The sequence below is a fragment of the Nilaparvata lugens genome, chromosome 13 (genome assembly GCF_014356525.2).
Source record: "Nilaparvata lugens isolate BPH chromosome 13, ASM1435652v1, whole genome shotgun sequence".
NCBI lineage: Eukaryota > Metazoa > Arthropoda > Insecta > Hemiptera > Delphacidae > Nilaparvata > Nilaparvata lugens.
The window spans coordinates 19,263,547-19,282,408 of record NC_052516.1 but is presented as its reverse complement, the minus strand read 5'-3'; the positions used below and the strand labels follow the sequence as shown (position 1 = coordinate 19,282,408).

Below are 18,862 nucleotides of genomic sequence, written 5' to 3'. Positions count from 1 at the left end.
CAAGGACACCAGTCGGGACACCAGTTTTTGGGGGCGGGACACCTGGTGTCTCATTCGGGTTAGCAACCAGGCCACCACTGGGACACCACTCTGTCTGGTTTTCTAAAATAATTCCTAAAAATAAGGCTTCAAGGAAAAAATATGTTTTATTCTTTTAAAGTTTTTCATTTATTGTTTATTTGATTTGTTACAGTGGTTCATGAATCCAGACTTCGATATATTCACACCCTACATGAAGCATCGTCAAATGAACCCGGACACTAATACCCACATTCTCGACCCCAGAGACCTGTGGAAACTATGGGACTACCTACAGGCTCACACTCCTGTCAGAATACGCAAGAATCCGCCGTCTTCTGGGTTTCTTGGTAATTTATTTCATTCTATCCTTACAATCACAATTCAAATAATAATGAAATGGAGAGAAAAACAGACATAGTCTTTAACCAAGGTCCATAAAAACCAGGTCAAGACACCTGTGTTCCTTACGGAGTGGCCATTTTGTGCCTATTTCGTAGCGGTACATTTGAAAATCGAATCTAATTCAATTTTCTCGTAACAAAACCTTGCATTATGCATTTTAAAAACTATATTCTAATTAAGGTAATATGTGAATTCAGGTTTTCAATTTTTTAATAATAAAATTTCAATAATAAATGCTTCAATTATTCATTTACGTCGTATTTATTATTAAAAATTGATCTAATTCTTGTAACCTAAGGATTATGATTCATAAGGCATTGGGACAAGACAGAAATATGGGAGATCAACTTCAAAAAGAGTTTAAAGTTCCCGATTAATTAAATCTAAAAATCAACAATTCAGTTTCTAGTATTTTGCTAAATACTATAATTCTGTGGAAAGAATTATTTTTACAATTCCAATTACCAATAACATGTTATGTTCAATCTCTAATGATAACAGCTAAAAATAAATTGAAGTAGAACCCCACAAAATGGCGATTTTGTAATGCATCACGAGATTGTGTCATGACCTGTATTTATAGACCTTGTGTGTAACTACTTTCCAATGTTCGATGAATTGTAATTAAGTCCAAGAAAAGTTATTTTCTCCAGCTTTTCCTGTGAGATCCTTGTCCTCCATGTCTTCAAATATGCTTTAATAGACGTTATTCAACCAGTAATTCATTTGATATGTTACATTTGACAGTGGTGAGAACATTTTTTGTTCATGACTCATGCATAGGTTATTATCATGTTGATGAATTGAGGAATTGATGTAGCGGTAGAATCCTGAGAAAATGATTCCAACTCAACACACCATTTCAACTGAACACATTACAATGCAACATACAATATACAACAAAATATAACTAATTTCAATACACGACTCAATTGTAAGAACACAAGTCATTGTAAAGCCTCGTTTCCATTACCACAGATTCATGATTAGAGATTGGATGACGGGAACTTGTAATAATGGAAACGGTCTACAACATTTTAACTCGGCTGTTTCTCCGCAACATTTGCGCCTGAGCAATGTGCCACAAAACAAGTGTTTTTGCAGTTTAGTATTTCGCAATTGATTACTAATATATTTTTATTTTGAATTCTAACTTCCTTATTAAGAAAGATTATGATTTCAAATTTGGATCCAGAACCTCCAAATACTGTATCCAGAAGTCAGATTTTCAAAAATACGGAAGTTTTGGTTACTTTGTTGAGAATCGAACTTTATTGTAAGTTGGCGTCTACGATGTCATTGCACCCACTTTCATGCAGTTTGCGCCGAAATGGAAACAACAGACGAAACATTCTAGAAGTCGCTCAACGAGTTGGCACAGCTTGTCGTGTTGTTATGATAATGCAAATTGCCAGAATGGATACTAGGCTGAACACAACATTGCCCTAGACTAGATACACAAATAACTATTTCAAGGCTTGTATTGTATTAAGTTTACAAATGGAAATGAAAGAGAGATTGAAAGCTGGAAATAGGGCCTACAGAAAATTCTTAGATCAAGGCTTTTAAGCTGGAGCAGTAAAATTGAAATTTATAGGACAGTGCTGCGACCAGTGGTGATGTATGCTTGTGAAACATGGGTGTTGACAAGTTGTGATAAGATGCTGTTGAATCGATGGGAGAGAAAGATCCTAAGAAGAATTTATGGGCCAGTGCTAGAGGCTGATAAGTGGCGACTCAGAAAAAATTATGAGCTCTATAATCTGGATGGGCAACCGAGCATTGTTACTGAAATTAGAGAAGCTAGAATTCGTTGGTTGGGCCATGTGGAACGGATGCCGGAAACCCGTACAGCACGTATGTCTCTGTATCAGCAACCAGGGAGGCAAAAAAACGAGGCTAACTACGCAAGAAATGGTTGGAAGACGTGGGAGGCAGACCTTCAATCCTTGGGCATAAGAAGATGGAGACAGCGACCACAGGACAGAGATTCATGGAAAAGGCTTGTGGAGGAGGCCAAGGCTCTTCAAGGGCCATAGAGTCAATGAGTAGTAGTAGTATTGTATTAAGTTGTGTAGATTCTGTTTCAAGTCTTCTAGTTTTTGGTAATTTTTTATTGGTCTAGTGCTACTTCTGCCCTACTGCTCCTAAATCAACATGTACGGTTACACCTATCCTATCCCAGTCTATTCTTCTATCCTACTCTCATTGAGTCGATTGAATTGAATCGTCCGGAAGTCTTCAGTTACTCACACAGCGGCCATTTTGCTTTTTTCACTTATTTTTTTTTTCAAATAATGGTTGAACATACGAAATTAAAACTTTGTAGAATCATTTATAACAACTAGAAAAAGCTACAAAAAATTATGATAATTTTTGAAAAAAAAAAACAAAATGGTGACCATTTAAAATTTTGAAACGACCTAAAATCGCTTACTATTAACATGCAATGCAAATAGAGATTGTTGCATCATTAAAGCAACTCTATTAGCATGCCTTGGTTTGCACTGCAAAAACTTTCAGTGGTCACCTATCACTAAGGCTGCCATATTTTTCAATTAATATTGATCCAATCTTAGAAAATCAAGTACCACTCCATAGGTAATTAGATTTACTAAAAAAAAATATTTTTGTATTATTTGTAAAACCAACTGTTTCTGAGTTATGTAAGAAACAAAATTTTAAATGGCCGCCATTTTTTTATGTATTTGAAAAATAAACATACTTTTTTGTAGCTTTGTCTAGAGTTGTTATAAATGATGGTGCAAAGTTTCAATTTCGTATGTTCAACCATTATTTAGAAAAAATAATAAGTGAAAAAAGCAAAATGGCCGCTGTGTGAATAACCAAAGACATCCGGACAATTTAAATATGATATTTAGATATGTTTTTCACCCAGGAACAATGCCCTAGAGTATTGGTAGGGAGCTCGTAAACACTCTGTATATACTCATGGAAATATAGTATATAAATTCCTCAGAATTCTTAATGAATTAGATTTTTATGGTGCAATATTGTATTGTACTATTTTTGTTATGGCATAATAAAATTTGATTTGCAGGTCTAGTTTTATTGCTGCCCTACTGTTCGTACATCAACATGTACGAGTACATCCCAACAGTGCGCCTGACCAACCTGTGCCACTACTTCGACGAGGTGAATGACCCCTCGTGCACTTTCGGCGCCTGGCACCCTCTGTCCGCCGAGAAGCTGTTGGCCCTCGCCTTGAATCGAGCCAGCGACCGCTCTGTCTTCCAGACTGGCTTCATCACCATTCCCGGATACCAAAATGACTCCTGTTGATCCTGCGCCGTGCTTTTCAAATTCAGCACATTCCTCCTCGTTATTTATCCGATGATCCTCGGCTTGATCCACTTTTTAATGGTTATGGTAAGTTGATTTTGTTCCTTTATTTATTTTTATAACATTAGGGTGTAATCACATTAAATGTGTATATGTACAGGTGCAAGCTTGTTTATGCATGACCAAGCGTGCAGATTAGAAATAAAATCTGCAATAGGAACACTCAAATGAACGCTTAGGAACTCTCAGATGAACGCTTGCACAAGCTGGTTACGTTCAGTGTGAGCAGCTACATGCAAGTCACAACGTGTTTCAAGGGAACTTTTCAAATTTAGTTTTTCGGCTCATGCATGTTCCGGCATGCACTTGCACATATACGCATTCAATGTGATCATACCCTTAAGGTTGTGCAAAGGCTAAAAATAAACTTTCTATTGGTGATATATTCCAAAGTTTTTCGATTTGTATATCATCAAGCTATCAAAATAGAAAAGTTTTCTCAGGAAAACATTTTTTTTCCAACATTACTTTTTGAGATATGAGCGCCTAAAGTTTAAATTTTCGGGACAGAACATTTTAGATTCGGTAAGAGATAAATCCATGAGATCTAGAGGATTGATTCTCCATGGTATTGTTGATCTAGTAAAACAAAAATTTTCTGAAAATATCAATTTTTAAGAAAGTTAACCAATTCACCAAAAATGACCAAAAATAACTCAACAAAAAGTTATTTCTAGTCATTTTTAGTAAATTGGATATATTTATCAAAAATTGATATTTTCCGTTAATTTTTGTTTTACTAGATCAACAATACCATGAAGAATCTCTTCCGAATTTAAAATGTTCTTTCCCGAACATTTAAACTTTAGGCACTTATATCTCAAAAAGTAATGATCGGAAAAAATGTTTTCCTGAGAAAACTTTTTTATTTTGATAGCTTAATGATATACAAATCGAAAAACTTTGAAAAATATCACCAATAGAAAGTTTATTTTTAGCCTTTGCACAGCCTTAAGTGTTATTCTCTTCTCATCCTGAACAGCACTCCTTTCTTTAATGAACTATCTTTTAATGGTTTTGATGAGATGATTTTCTTTATTTATTTTCTGAAACATAAATGAATTATTTTTTAATTAATGAATACAAAAAGCACAGATACAAAGTTAACATCAACTATATCGTATGACCTGTTAAATAATACAAAATCTCTTACATAACTAATAACACTTACTTCAGTTCTGAAAAAAACCCAATTTATCACTCCTGCATACAGATAATAACATCTTTGAGGAATACATGCAGACTATATCACAGTCTTTATCACACTATTTATTTATTCATCTTATCAATACAAAATAACAACATATTAAGCATTCTGCCAAAACGAGCTTTATTGAATATAGATTGGTTACACATTCTCATTTTCTTCTCATCCTGATCGTGAACAATTATTCCCTTCGTTATCTATCATTTGGTCCTCAGTTTGTATAAACTTTCAATGTATATTGTTAGTTAATTTGTTTCTTTATCCTTCCATTCACTCATATTTTTATCACAAACATTTCCCTTTATCCTGTAATTTTCCATCAATTTGTTGTTGATGTGGTTGATAATTGAAAAAAGGATAAGAATGATGTTACAAATCATCTTCTTGTGTTCTTTTATTTCATATCAGTCAGTATTAGAATATTTTCAGTGCCAAATCTACAGCCAAAAAAGCATTTCTAAAATTAAACTTTCACAGATTATATTATTATAGTATTGACAATGATAAGACCTGGCAATCATCATATCACTAATTTCTTTGATTTTTCTACATCCCAATTTATGGAAAAAACTTATTATATAGCATTAAAAAGGTTTATTTCTCTACCTGATTTTGTTAAGCGCGGTGATTCAGGAGTAAAACATTGTTGCTTTGTTGATAAATATGTTGTGATTTCCACCATTTTGAAGTTTAGTTATTTAAATTCGATGTTATTCCAATACCGTAATTTTGTTTAGTATTACTGATGAACTGATGTTTATATTATAAAATAAGAGTTTATTGACGTTTGGTGATCAGAAATTGCAAGTTTAAATAAAATTTTAGCTGATCTGATAATTCAGTTCTAGTATGATATTCATTGGAACTTATACACAATAGAAAAAAGTTTTACACAATTTATAATGAATTTTTGCAAATTTGGTGTTAGTTATTGAAAATTTTTGTAATTCTATTAGAATCCATCCAAATATAAATATCTAGTTGTTTTACATTTATCAATATATTTAATTACAATTGAATTTCATCGGAATATAACGACTTATTTCAGTTCAAGTGACTGTGTGAAGAGGAAAATTTATAAATTGTCTGTTGTGCCAAAACTATTAATAATAATTGAGGAAAATTAGAAAAATGTGTCTGCACTCTAATAAGATTTGCATTGTTCATGTAAAAAGTTTATTGTTATGTTTTTAAACTATTGATATCTTCTTCACCCCTAGGCCTAAATTATCGGTGAAGATTCCAATTATTATTACTATTATTATTGGTTGTAATATTAAATGATTCCATATGTTTACTTGTTCACCAATTAATTTTAATGGCAATTTTATTATTCTACTCAATACGTGTTGCCAATTTACTGTTTGTGTCGAAACTTGTAATAAATTCATCCCTGGAAAATAAAAGTGGATAGTTTAAAATATGTTATAGACATTATGCTGAAAATTAAACTGAAATAATTTGAGATGAAACAATCTAAAAAAGAAATATCTGCTCACATAAACATTTATTCACTTAGGTCTGGTTGCACAAAAGCCGGTTAAATTTTAACTGTGATTAATTTCACGAGAATCAATCAGAGAAGGCCTTTTTGATAAGACGGCTTCTCTGATTGATCTCGTGGGATTAATCACGATTAAAATTTAACCGGCTTTTGTGCAACCGGCACTAACTGTTCTACAATCAGGATTTGGAATTTGAATTTTATAATATGATAATCATTTGTATTTCGATACATTACAGTTTAATAGCTCATTTTTATTAGAAAAAATATTATAAAATTGTCAATTTATGAAATTCAATCAATTAGATCAACCTATCAACGAAATTTCAATAGTTATGATTTCCTGACTATTTTGTGAAGTGAGATTGTATTTATTAACTATTTAAAAACGTTCTTATTGAAGATCGCTTTGTGAACAATCAGAAAGATTCAAGTAATCATATCATTTTATTGGATGCTAGGCAACTGAAGCGTGCTTAGCCACTACCTCCGTCAACAAAGCCATGGTGCATTCTGGTGACGTCAGCACAGGTAGGGCTCCTACACAAATAAAAAAATCTGGTGTGGCGCACACACACAACTTTCCTTGCCGTTATGAAAATTTATCACCTGACGCTAGTGCTCACGCGCATCCCAAGTTTACTATACAAAGATCCAAGCCAGCTGGTGACAGGACAATAACATTGGAGACACACGAAGTCTGCTATCTCTTCATAGTGAATCAACAGTTACCAACAGTTTGCAATTGAAATAATAATTTTTTTCTAATTTCGAGCTTATTTCAAATTTTAGGTGAAAATGTTACTGAACATTAATTGTAGAGATTTTTATGCTCAATATTTTCCACTTGGAATTTTTTGTTCAAATTGTATCTGAAGCCTAATAATTGGGAATCTAAAATCAAACTTTGCATAGATGGGGCGGAGCTCCAATAGATAGGGCGGGAGCTCCTGTAATTTTTACAGACATGGGACTTGTGGCAGTTGATAGAGCTTATCAATGAATATTTAAGGTATAAATTTGATCAAAATCGTTGGAGCTGTTTTCGAGAAAATCGCGAAATACCCTGTTTTGACAACATTTTCGCCATTTTAGCCGCCATCTTGAATTGCATTAGATCGAAATTGTTCGTGTCGGATCCTCATAGTGTAAGGACCTTAAGTTCCAAATTTCAAGTCATTCCGTTAATTGGGAGATGAGATATCTTGTCCACAGACGCACATACACTCATACACACTCACGAATACACACATACAGACCAATACACAAAAACCACTTTTTTGGACTCAGAGGACCTTGAAACGTACAGTATAGAAATTTGGAAATTGGGGTACTTTAATTTTTTCGCAAAGCAATACTTTCCTTACCTATGGTAATAGGGCAAGGAAAGTAAAAATTTGTTAGTTTCAGCTGATCTATATCAGTGTTGTTATTGGTGAAGGAGCCCTACCTGTGCTGATGTTACCATCAACCACCTGTCATGCATTATGATACGTAAATACTGGTTCTTTAAATTTAAATATTTCAAACTACAAGTTTCAAATGCTCTGAAGTGGACTGTATAAAGCAAATCAAATCTTTGAGTTGAATAATACATATCCATTCAGAAAAAACCACATACATAGAACATTTAGAAAATCAGAAAAGGTACTCACCAAATCCCAAATCCAACATGTCGTGAATCGAATTGCTTGCCTACTTATATTCGAGGTAAAAGGTAGACAGTTTGATAGGATAGATGAGAGGAAAAGATAGGTAAAATTATGCAAACCGATTTATCCGAAATGCGATTGTTAAATTTGGTTCCTTGCTGTTTTCCCGTTCTAAGATGAAGTTTACTGTCTGGATATATAAAACTATGACTTGACTATTGATAAAAACAAAAACTAAAAATTGAGTTCTGGCATTCACTTTTCACTAATACGAAACGTGAGTAACTTTTCACGTAAAACGAAAATGTAATTTGTGTACACGAATAAATGTATAGGCCAAATATCCTATGATTTTAAACGACACAAATATTTAGGCAGATTCAGGACGAATTTCCTGAATCTTAACGCCTCGAGAGCGAGTATATAACTGTACGAAAGCTAAATTCACACTGACTGGCAAATGGATATTATAAAATTATAGAAACTCTCCTGCCATCTGGCAGTCAATGAGCGAATGAATACAATTTCAAATGGCCTCAACACACTATGTATACTACTTTGTATACGGAGGGTAGTGGCTTAGCTCAGATCTTAGTTATTGTTTATAAATACGGAACTAAATGACTCATTATCAAATTACTTCATTTTTATATTAATCTATCAATCAATCATAATAATATAATTTTGATATTACAAAGTTTTACTTATCTACTTGAGTACAATATGCCCAAAATCTATTTCAATTATAAAAATGATATACTTTAGCTGTAAATTACTCAATCCATTAAACTTTCTGCGAGTGAGCTACTATTGTGAATCACAATCTTGATAAATAAAGTTAATTTTCTGATATTGTTTATCTTCGAATAATAATTAGCACGAAGACATCTAGTTTGAACTTAAACCTGCTCAATAAATATTTAAATTTCCATAAAAAATAACTTTACAATAATAAGCGCTGTGAAAATATTACTTAGGAACTATCGAAGTATTTCTAAGGGCTATACGTAATACTACTCTTCCAATGAAACTTTTTTGCTATACGATGTACGGTTAGAATAGGTACTGAATGGTATTCGAAAATATGTTATTATGAAAAAATACGGTAATTGGATGAATTTCCAGTACCCAAGACCATGGTTTGAATCAATCATATTCTATACTCTAAAAACTAGCAGATTCATAAATAATTACATCTATAAATTATAAATTTTCTCAAAATCTTGCTCCTGTAATATAGTCTCTATCATAGGCTACTTATTGTAATTCAAAATACTCTTATTATATTCACTTGAATTCTAGACTTGAAAATGCTCGTCTTTTCTGTATATTGCAAGACTATCTACTGCTAAGATCAATGAATAACATTTTTTTTTCAAAATTATAATTCCTAGATAGGTTGTGAGATTCTTGTGCAAGTTTTAAACATTATTGTTGAGAATTTTTGTTGATTATTGTGTATTTGTGGCTGTGAATAGAGTAAAAATTAAATGTACTAGCTTTTTGCACAATTATCTCTAAACAAAAGATCATTCTTCCTAATTTCTGTAAGAGCTACCCTATTTTTATGTTTTCCTGGCTGTAATATGTTTCCTTTGAAAAGTCTCTACTTAATTTATCCCTCAAATTTAGCAATGTTCTCCTGATATAATATCAATTTCTAATTTAGGAAAGTTGGGGATTTATTGTAATTTATCTCTCACATTCCAAGTTTCCAAGAATATTTTTTTCTTTGTTATCTTCTCCATTGTGAGCAATACGATAATTTGTTATAGTTTGAAACATTCTTAAGCTGCCTGCACACAGAGATAATAGTAGCTTCCTCTAGCTGTCGTGGGAACACGGAATTGGAAATGTCATGTGCATCTGAGTTCCGGGCATTTCCAATTCCGAGTACCCGTGACAGTTAGTAGAAGCTATTATTGTCCCTGTTTACAGGCTATTTCACTTCTTTCCAAACGTGTCAGTCATCATCCTTGAAGACTCCCTAAAATTCTAATAACTCTGAAGTTGTGATAAAAAGTGTATCTTTCTCCTTTTTCATTAGATTCATGATTTGTGTATTAATAAAATTTTCTTTTTAAGATCCAATTCACTGTGAATCCAATTCACATTTGGAAGCAAACTCTTGTTTCTTGAAAAAAAAAACTCCCAGGTACAAAGAAATGTTATTCATTGGAGTGAATTCTATGTATTTTCTCTCTTTCTATCTTAGCTTAAGAGGGTAGATAATTGATGAAATGGTTTTGAAATTCTGTAATTAAGTGAAATAATAAATTATTGAAACAATTACAGTTGATTCTTGAATGAAGCTAAATTCCTGACAAATACTCCTTCAAAATAGAATTGATCCTTCGAGGTTTGATACTATAGATATTATCCACCTTTTCTTTTGGTCATTCTTCAATTTACCTTTCAAACACGTATGGTTTATTTCTTAGCATTTCTTTTTTACATACCATTCCATGTATCCTTTTCAAATCCTTCATAAATTTCGTTTAATTTGGGTAGTTGACAATCTTTTGGATACATTTAATTTTTTATTAGATATTTTCTCAAATTTATTTTTGTTTCTCAGTAATTTGGTTTTATTTTTCAGTATTTTATTTTTATTTTTCAATAACCTTTTTTTTATTTCATCTTATTTTCCAGATCCTCTCCTAGACGACCAATCACATAACACAGACCTTACCGGTTATCGGACAAGGAGAAAAATGCAATACTTTCCTGACCTGAGTAGAAGTGCAAAGAAAGTAGAAAACACTTTTTTGAGCTCAGGAGGTCTCAAAATATTATAATATTTTAGCAACTTGTTTTTGTAAAAACAATTCTTGTAAAAACTAGTAAAAAATACTAGTAAAATTGTAGACCATTACGATTAATACGGTACTGCAACTACGTCAGGACTGTTTTAAGTTTGATTTCACTGTCAATTTTCCTTGCGATTGATACGAAATACTCAACAGTTTTTGTGTGTCAATTGAAACAATAAATAATTAAGAATTAATCGACCGGATATGCAAGTATTGCAAGCATTTGAAATTCAAATTTGGTCCGCTGCAACTTTGTCAACTGCATTCTTGTTGAGTCTTTTCTCGAGTTTCTGAGGTGAGTGATACTTTGAATTTCAATCAATCATATTTAAAAGTGGGTCAAATATCTATGACCAGATATATCACTGTATAATTGTGCTCTATGTATTTTTAAATTAATCTTCACATTAAGGTAGATCAGCAGATTAGGCTCATATATGGCGTAAATTGTTAATTTTAAAATGTGACTCTCATGACCTACATTCTTGGACCATGTGTTGTTCAAATTGGAATAGGAACAGTTTTTGGCTTGAGCCTGTTGATCCTTCTCGCAAGTAGGATTGTACTTATAAATAAAATATGCACCAGCTCGGTTTGAACAGAGATAGTTCAACTGTTGGTTTAAACGCGGAATGAGAGACGTTTCATTTGCCTACATGTAATCGTAGATTAGCGTTAAATCTAAATGATATATATGGGCTTCAACCTTTTTAAATTAAGCCATTTTTAAACAGTATCAAATTTGAAACCTTCTAAAACTTGTCTCTAAATTTCAGGAAATTTTAATATTTTAGATTTCATCCAGAAATGTAAGTCGTTCTAGGCAATATTCTAGATTTCATCCAGAAATTCGAATCTTTCTTGATCATCTATTGGTTGTCAAGTCATATTTGAATTGCATTGTATTTGAAGCCTCATAAAACTTGTTCCTTTATATTTCAGGCAATGTTTATTCTAGATTTAATCCAGAAATTCTACCACGATGTTGAGTACGTTTGGCCTGACCCTAGGACGAACCACTACCCTCTGGTTTACACTCCATTTCCATGGACAATCTTCGGAATTTTCCTGCTTTTCGTCTACTATTTGGGACCAAAATACATGCATGGAAGACAACCTTATCGACTGAAAAAGATTGTCATAATTTACAACGTCTTACAGATGATTTTCAATGGATACCTGGTTGTTAGTGTGAGTTCTCCTTTATTAATTTATCTTTATCATGGTGATAACTGTAATACTGTATTACAGCATACCGCATTTGGTGCAAATAAATAGAAATAAAAATCTTAGTACCCTTTTTTGAATTATTTTATCACACCATGTTTCAACATTGATGCCATTTTCAAGTGATATGAAGTCATTTGGTGCATTGTAATTGGCTGAAGAATGTTCACATTTGAAAATAAATGTGTTGAAATAAAAGAACTGTCTTGCAGAGGCTATATACTCGGGTATTACAGCTATACCCCTCCACAGATCTCTTACAATAACCAATTATTCCTTCTATATCTCAAATGTTCTATATTGTAGTTTGGCTCGTCACTTCCACATCAGATAGTATTTCATGACGTCTCAAAATCCTTATTAAAATCAAAATAGAAGAAATTTCTAATACATCTGGGATTAGACAATGCAGAAAGCATTATCACAAGAGATTACAATAATTACCCACCTTGATCAATGAATTCGCTGGTTCTTATAATCTTTATGCACTACTTCACTAATAATCTTATTTTTGAGTTGTCCAGTAAATGTCCACTGAATGTAGTAATTATAGTCTGAATAAGCTTCTGAATACATCAATATTGTTTCCTTTATCATCCCTGTTAAAATCTGAATATGCAACTCTTTTTTTGCGTGCAGGAATTCGCCCATGCAGACCATTTTCATAAAAGTTGTTCAGCTTGACGTATTCATTATATTGTGTTGTTGTTGTTATTATTGAAACTGTGTTTGAGTACATAAGATTTTTATTTTGTAATATGCATAGTTTTTTCGAAATAAATATCTTCCTGTCTGTCTGTCAGTTTATCCCTTTTCAGTGTCCTTTGCAAATACACCAAGACAAAATGGATTTACAATATTCTTATAATGGAAACTTACAATTTATTGCAGTAGTGGGAACATCAATACAAAAAATAGAAATGGAGCATTTCAAGAAATATGCAAGATCAATCTTTCTCCCATATTTTATTCATAGAATTGTTGCGACATTCTTGTAATCAATAATTTTACCTATTTGGATGATAATTCATCTGTTATTAGTTGTAAAATATAATGCATGCAATTATTTGGAATTATTATTCAATCAACAAGAACAGAGGGCACACTTTTTTCGGAACTCTTTTAAGTTGTTCTGTTTCTATTCTTTTATTCTTGTACTTCAATAACTTTTTATGTCATTAACATTATCCAAATATTGTATTTTCACATCAGTGATTGTTTTGATTTTCAGGTTGTAAGGCTTTGCTACTGGCCTTTGAGATACAGTTTATGGTGTCAACCTGTTGAAACTGGGACATCGCCTAGAGAAGTGGAGATTACAGTCCTTGTCTGGCTCTATTATGTGTGCAAAATCATCGATATCATGGATACTGTGAGTTTTTCTTTTAATAAACTTTTATTTAACTATTGTAATTAAAGTAGCAAACAGAAAGCTATATTATGCTATAATTACTTCATCATTTACTGCAATCTTCTACATTATTTTAGTAAAAATGATGGAAAAAGCTTAATATTTAATTTACAAGAATAATTTGACAGTAGGTTTCATTGGGGATCCTATTCGATTAAAAAAACTTTTTTCTATCACTTCAAAATTTTGTTCATATTAAATCGAACTTTTTTTTTCAAATGGAAAGGTGTTCATGTGATACATCATTTCGAAACAGAATTTCAAGAGAAAATAAATTGCGAAAATCTCACATTGATATATCAAACCAAAGGTATTTACATTTGAAGTTACTAACGAATCATTCAATAATTAAATAAATGTGTACACTTAAAATAAATATGAATAATGAATTTTGTTTTGTTGAATGTGTTAAATATGTGAATAAATATTACTATAAGAGTTTACTACAACTCAAAAAAGTACAATTCACTGGTTTATTTTTTAGATTTTCAATGAACTCACTTAATTCATTTTTGTATGATTTATTCATTTATCTTTATTAATATTATTATTATTCATTTATCTTTGGAACGGTTTGAGATATCGATGTGCAGTATTCGTCATTCATCTTCTCATGAAATTCTGTATCGAAATCATGTAGCCTATCAAATCATGGCCACCTTCCCATTTGTAAAAGTGAAGTTGAATTCAATATGGCGAATCCAAGATGGCTGACAATGATAGATTGGTTAGAAAAGATGGCACCTCCACCCCCTTAGCACAGGGAGTAGGGCTGAGGTCTTTTGATATGTTACCGCCAAACTATCCTAAAAAGAGCTGCTATGTCGAAAATTGTGTTCGAAACTTTTCCTTCTATAACCTTTTTTTGCCTGGACTATGAGCTTTTGTTCCAAGTAATCCATACTCCATTTATGACTTTGTATTCAAACTCATGGATATCAAAATTATTTTTTCTGTATGTGTTTAGCTGAAAATAATAGAACATTCACAGTTTTCATCAACAAATCAATTGTTATCAGTCAATTTTTCAATTTCGATAATAAACATTTCTCCATTACTCTAATACTAGTTCATTTAATTTTTGCAGGTATTCATAATTATGAGGAAAAAATACTCACAACTTACACTGCTGCATATCTTTCATCACGCGGGTATGATACTATTTGCATGGGGCGGCATAAAGTATGTTCCAGGTGTGTTCTAAGCCAATACATTTCTATCAATTTATATAATTAATTCTTCATTATTAAAAACACTCCATCATTGAAATGATTGGGAGTGAAAAATAAGGCAACCCTATCTTGCTAGGTAAGGTAAGTCAAACTATTTTGCTTTGTAAAAGAACCGAATTTTTTCTATTTGATCGGAAGGTCTTACACTTGATTTTTCTTTAAATTTATTTCATGAGCTCGAATCTTGGTCGGTCAAGATCTTTTAAAAATGGTAACATGAGAAGTACACACTAGAATAGAATGAGTTTCGTTTGAGAAAAATCTGGTGTGGTACACTCACACAACTTTCCTTGCTCATTGAACTGTAAGCCTCATTCTTAAACGAGAATAATTTAGGGGAATAACATAATGACGATTGGCGGCAACATATTTGAAACTACGATCAGACTTCTGTATATGTGTATATAATAATTGTTTTCAGAATACTTTTTCCATTGTGTAAATTGTGAAATTCGATGATTTTTTAAAAGTCGTCAAAACAGCTGTTCTACAGATGAAATATCTCGACTAGGCTATGTGTTCTTTTTATAAACTGCTCTACCTACCTACCTCATTCACGAGAAGGAGGTTACAAAGTCCATTTCTCAAGGATGGGGTGGACCCCCATTAGTTTCCCAGAAAGGAGACTCATGACAGTTGATAGAGCTGATAAATATCTACAAAGGGTATGAATTTGAAAAAAATCGGTAAAGTCATTTTTGAGAAAATCGTGAAAAACATGGTTTTTTAGTAATTATCCGCCATTTTTCTCAAGAATATTACGGAGCTCCTGCAATTTTCCCAAAAATGAGACTCATGTCAGTCGATAGGGCTTATGAATATCCATTCATATTATATCCATGGTATAAATTTGAAGAAAATCGTTAGAGCCGTTTTTGAGAAAACCGTGAAAAACATGGTTTTTTTAGCGATTATTCGCCATTTTTCTCAAGAATATTACGGAGCTCCTGCAATTTTTCCAGAAATGAGACTCATGTCAGTTGATAGGGCTCATAAATAGCTATCCATGGTATAAATTTGAAGAAAATCGTTAGTGCCATTTTTGAGAAAACCGTGAAAAACATGGTTTTTTAGTAATTATCCGCCATTTTCTCCGCCATCTTGAATTGAATTTTATTGAATTTCTTATTGTCGGATCGTAAGTTCAAAATTTCAAGTCAATCGGTTGATTAGGAATGGAGTTATCGTGTTCACAGACATACACACACACACACACACACACACACACACACACACACACACCCAATGATCATGTTTTTGGATTCAGGGGACCTTGAAACGTATAGAAAACTTGAAATTAGGGTACCTTAATTTTTTTGGAAAGCAATACTTTCCTTACCTATGGTAATAGGGCAAGGAAAGTAATAAGTGTGCCACCACTATCGCATTTCAAATAATCCTCATTTCCAACAATCAATCAAGAATATTATTTATTCCACAATACAGTAAGTACAAAAATGATGAATAATATAAAATACAAATAGTTCAGTACTTGAATAAGGTTTCCATATTAAGCTGCGTACACATATACGCGCCTCCAACCCGCACCGAGCACGCTCCGCCCTCGTACCGCCCTCGTTCCTCCATCGAACCACAGTCGCTCCGCCCCCGCACCCATCATGAACGTTAAGCCGCGTCCACACTATGTCGATCGACTCTGTCGACCCGGAGTCGCTCGATACCTTCGACTGTGTCAACTCGACAAAATTGCCTCAGTACATGTGGACGAGTCGACCGACAACCATCATAAATTTTCATACATAATCGAGTGTTTTATATTTAATCGAGTGTTTTATTTTAAATATAAATCGAGTTTTTATATAAAATGAGTGATGATGAAGATGCTGGAGCAGCGGCTTCTGCTGCAATTCTTATTGCCATCTTGGGAAGCCAAAAAAGATCGTCGCCCGCGGAGATTTTGGGTACGGCCTAGCCTTGTTCGAGGCAGAAAAAAGTATAGTATGGAGGAATTTATGGAAGATTTATTGCTGGATGAGGTTAACGAATTAAATCTAGAATATAGATGTGACGCGGGCTTTAAAAACGTTTTTAGAATGAAAAGTTCCGATTTTGAAAGTGATTGCGCCTAACGTAATTAAAAAAGACACACCATTCAGAAAAGCAATTCCAGTAAACCATTGCCTTGCAGTAATGCTGCACTTTTTGGCAACTGGCGATTCATACACTTTTTTTGAAAAAAATTAGAAAATTTCTAATTTTCTTTTCCACCCATATAAGTAAGAACGATCACGGTACATTTCAATAAAATTCGACGTTTGGGTATCACTCCAATTCATTTTCAATAAAAATGTAAGCACTTGAACAACAGTATAGCACTATTCTATTTTTTAAAACGGCAGTGACAAGATCGACACGTCCACACTGGTGCCTTCGACTCGACTGTCTTTGATCCGGACCGACCTGATTCGGGTTGCGTTCGACTCGACTCGACAGCGCTCAACAATGTCTAGCGACACGTCCAGACTTGTTCGACATTGTCGATCGGTGTCGATCGACATAGTGTAGACGCGGCTTTACAGAAGATGTTAGATCTTCTCGCGTTCCCCGGTCGAACCACTCTTGCTCCCCGGTCGATCATCAATCGCTCTGCTGGAGTGACGTTCGGTTGCGGAGCAGAGCGAAAGTCTGTACGCACCTTTATAGATTACGGGATGAGCCTACATGGACACTGTGGCCTGTGCGTACACTCGAACAGTTGACTTCATTGCTCACCCTGTAATTTATTCCATTCATTGTCTTTTTAAGTATGTTTCTAATAATTGTAAATGATTTGTGTATACATAATGAATTAATAATAATAATATTATCTGAATAATATTCTATTTTTCTTTGTCGATAAATTTTTCAGGAGGACAAAGTTTATCAATAGGATTGACCAATTGTTTTGTTCATGTTGTAATGTATGGATACTATTTACTAACATTGGTTGACAAACGCTGTACAAGTTCATGGTGGAAGAAGCACATCACACAGATGCAAATGGTGAGTTGATTTGTGACGGTTCAAGCATAAATACATTTTTTCTTTGGTTGAATTCAATTTTGGTATGAGTTATCAATGATCTACGAAAACCTTGCAGAGTGAAAGTCAGGGGTATTTCGGGGAAGCAAGAGGGGTAGGAGTGGCATTTTCGCCAGAAATAGTTATTGATGAGGGGAAATTCCAGTTCACAATGCTTTCATTCAAACTGAGTCATGTATTGTGATTATTTATTTCATTTATTTGTAATACAAATGAGACTAATGTAATAACATTGGTAGATAAAAAATAATAAGGTAGTCCTTGTGCTATTTTTCTTCCAATTTTTTAGGTGACACAGTCCAAGATGAGGTTAGAATTTCACATGTACAATTTTCACAAAATTCAAAATTATTCAATTCAGGCTATGACAAATATGTTTGCATTGTTATTGTGAATCGGTCTTAATGCTTCAAAATCCACTCTTACATGTGCATGTTTGTTTACATAGTCCATAGTCTCTCGGCTCCCAGAACAGATTATATTTTTGAAATTCTTCCAACTTCCAACAAAAACCTTTACTGATAAATAATTATATGTATTTGTTTTCAGTTGCAGTTTTTCATTATGGGCTTTCACCATTCGATATCAGCGGTCATTGACTGTGGTTATCCCCGCATTGCTAGCTCGTGGATTGTTTTCTGTACATTCTCCATCACCTATCTATTTGCTATTTTCTATTGGAATGCCTATGTACAACCCGAAAGAAGGGAAAAAGAATCATGATTCTCAGATGTAGGTATTCATCCAGCTGTATTTCAATAAGTTCCTATTCCAATAAAAATTAATAATTGTGAAATGAATGCTTGTCAATATAATGTATACATTTTTGTACCACTATAATTTACTGTATAAAAGGATAATCACATTAATAAATTATGAATGTTGTTGATAAATTGTGACTATTAAATGTAAAAGATTAATTAATATATGAATTCCATTTACTTATAAGACTTTTATTTTACGATTAAAGCGTTGCACCCTTCAGCTG

General features: G+C 33.0%; 1 protein-coding gene across 1 annotated transcript in view; it reads left to right on the top strand.

Moving 5' to 3' along the window:
• The window catches only part of LOC111044443 (beta-galactoside alpha-2,6-sialyltransferase 2), a 41,558-nt gene extending 22,741 nt beyond the window's left edge, over positions 1–18,817 (top strand). Inside the window, exons 6-13 of the mRNA XM_039439997.1 lie at positions 194–368; positions 3,485–3,813; positions 10,802–11,257; positions 11,905–12,153; positions 13,421–13,561; positions 14,688–14,793; positions 17,702–17,835; positions 18,424–18,817. Coding sequence (XP_039295931.1) covers positions 194–368; positions 3,485–3,726 — 417 coding nt within the window. The 3' untranslated portion in view covers positions 3,727–3,813; positions 10,802–11,257; positions 11,905–12,153; ... (2 more) ...; positions 17,702–17,835; positions 18,424–18,817. The remainder of the gene's footprint in view (positions 1–193; positions 369–3,484; positions 3,814–10,801; positions 11,258–11,904; positions 12,154–13,420; positions 13,562–14,687; positions 14,794–17,701; positions 17,836–18,423) is intronic.
• The last annotated feature ends 45 nt before the right edge of the window (positions 18,818–18,862 follow it).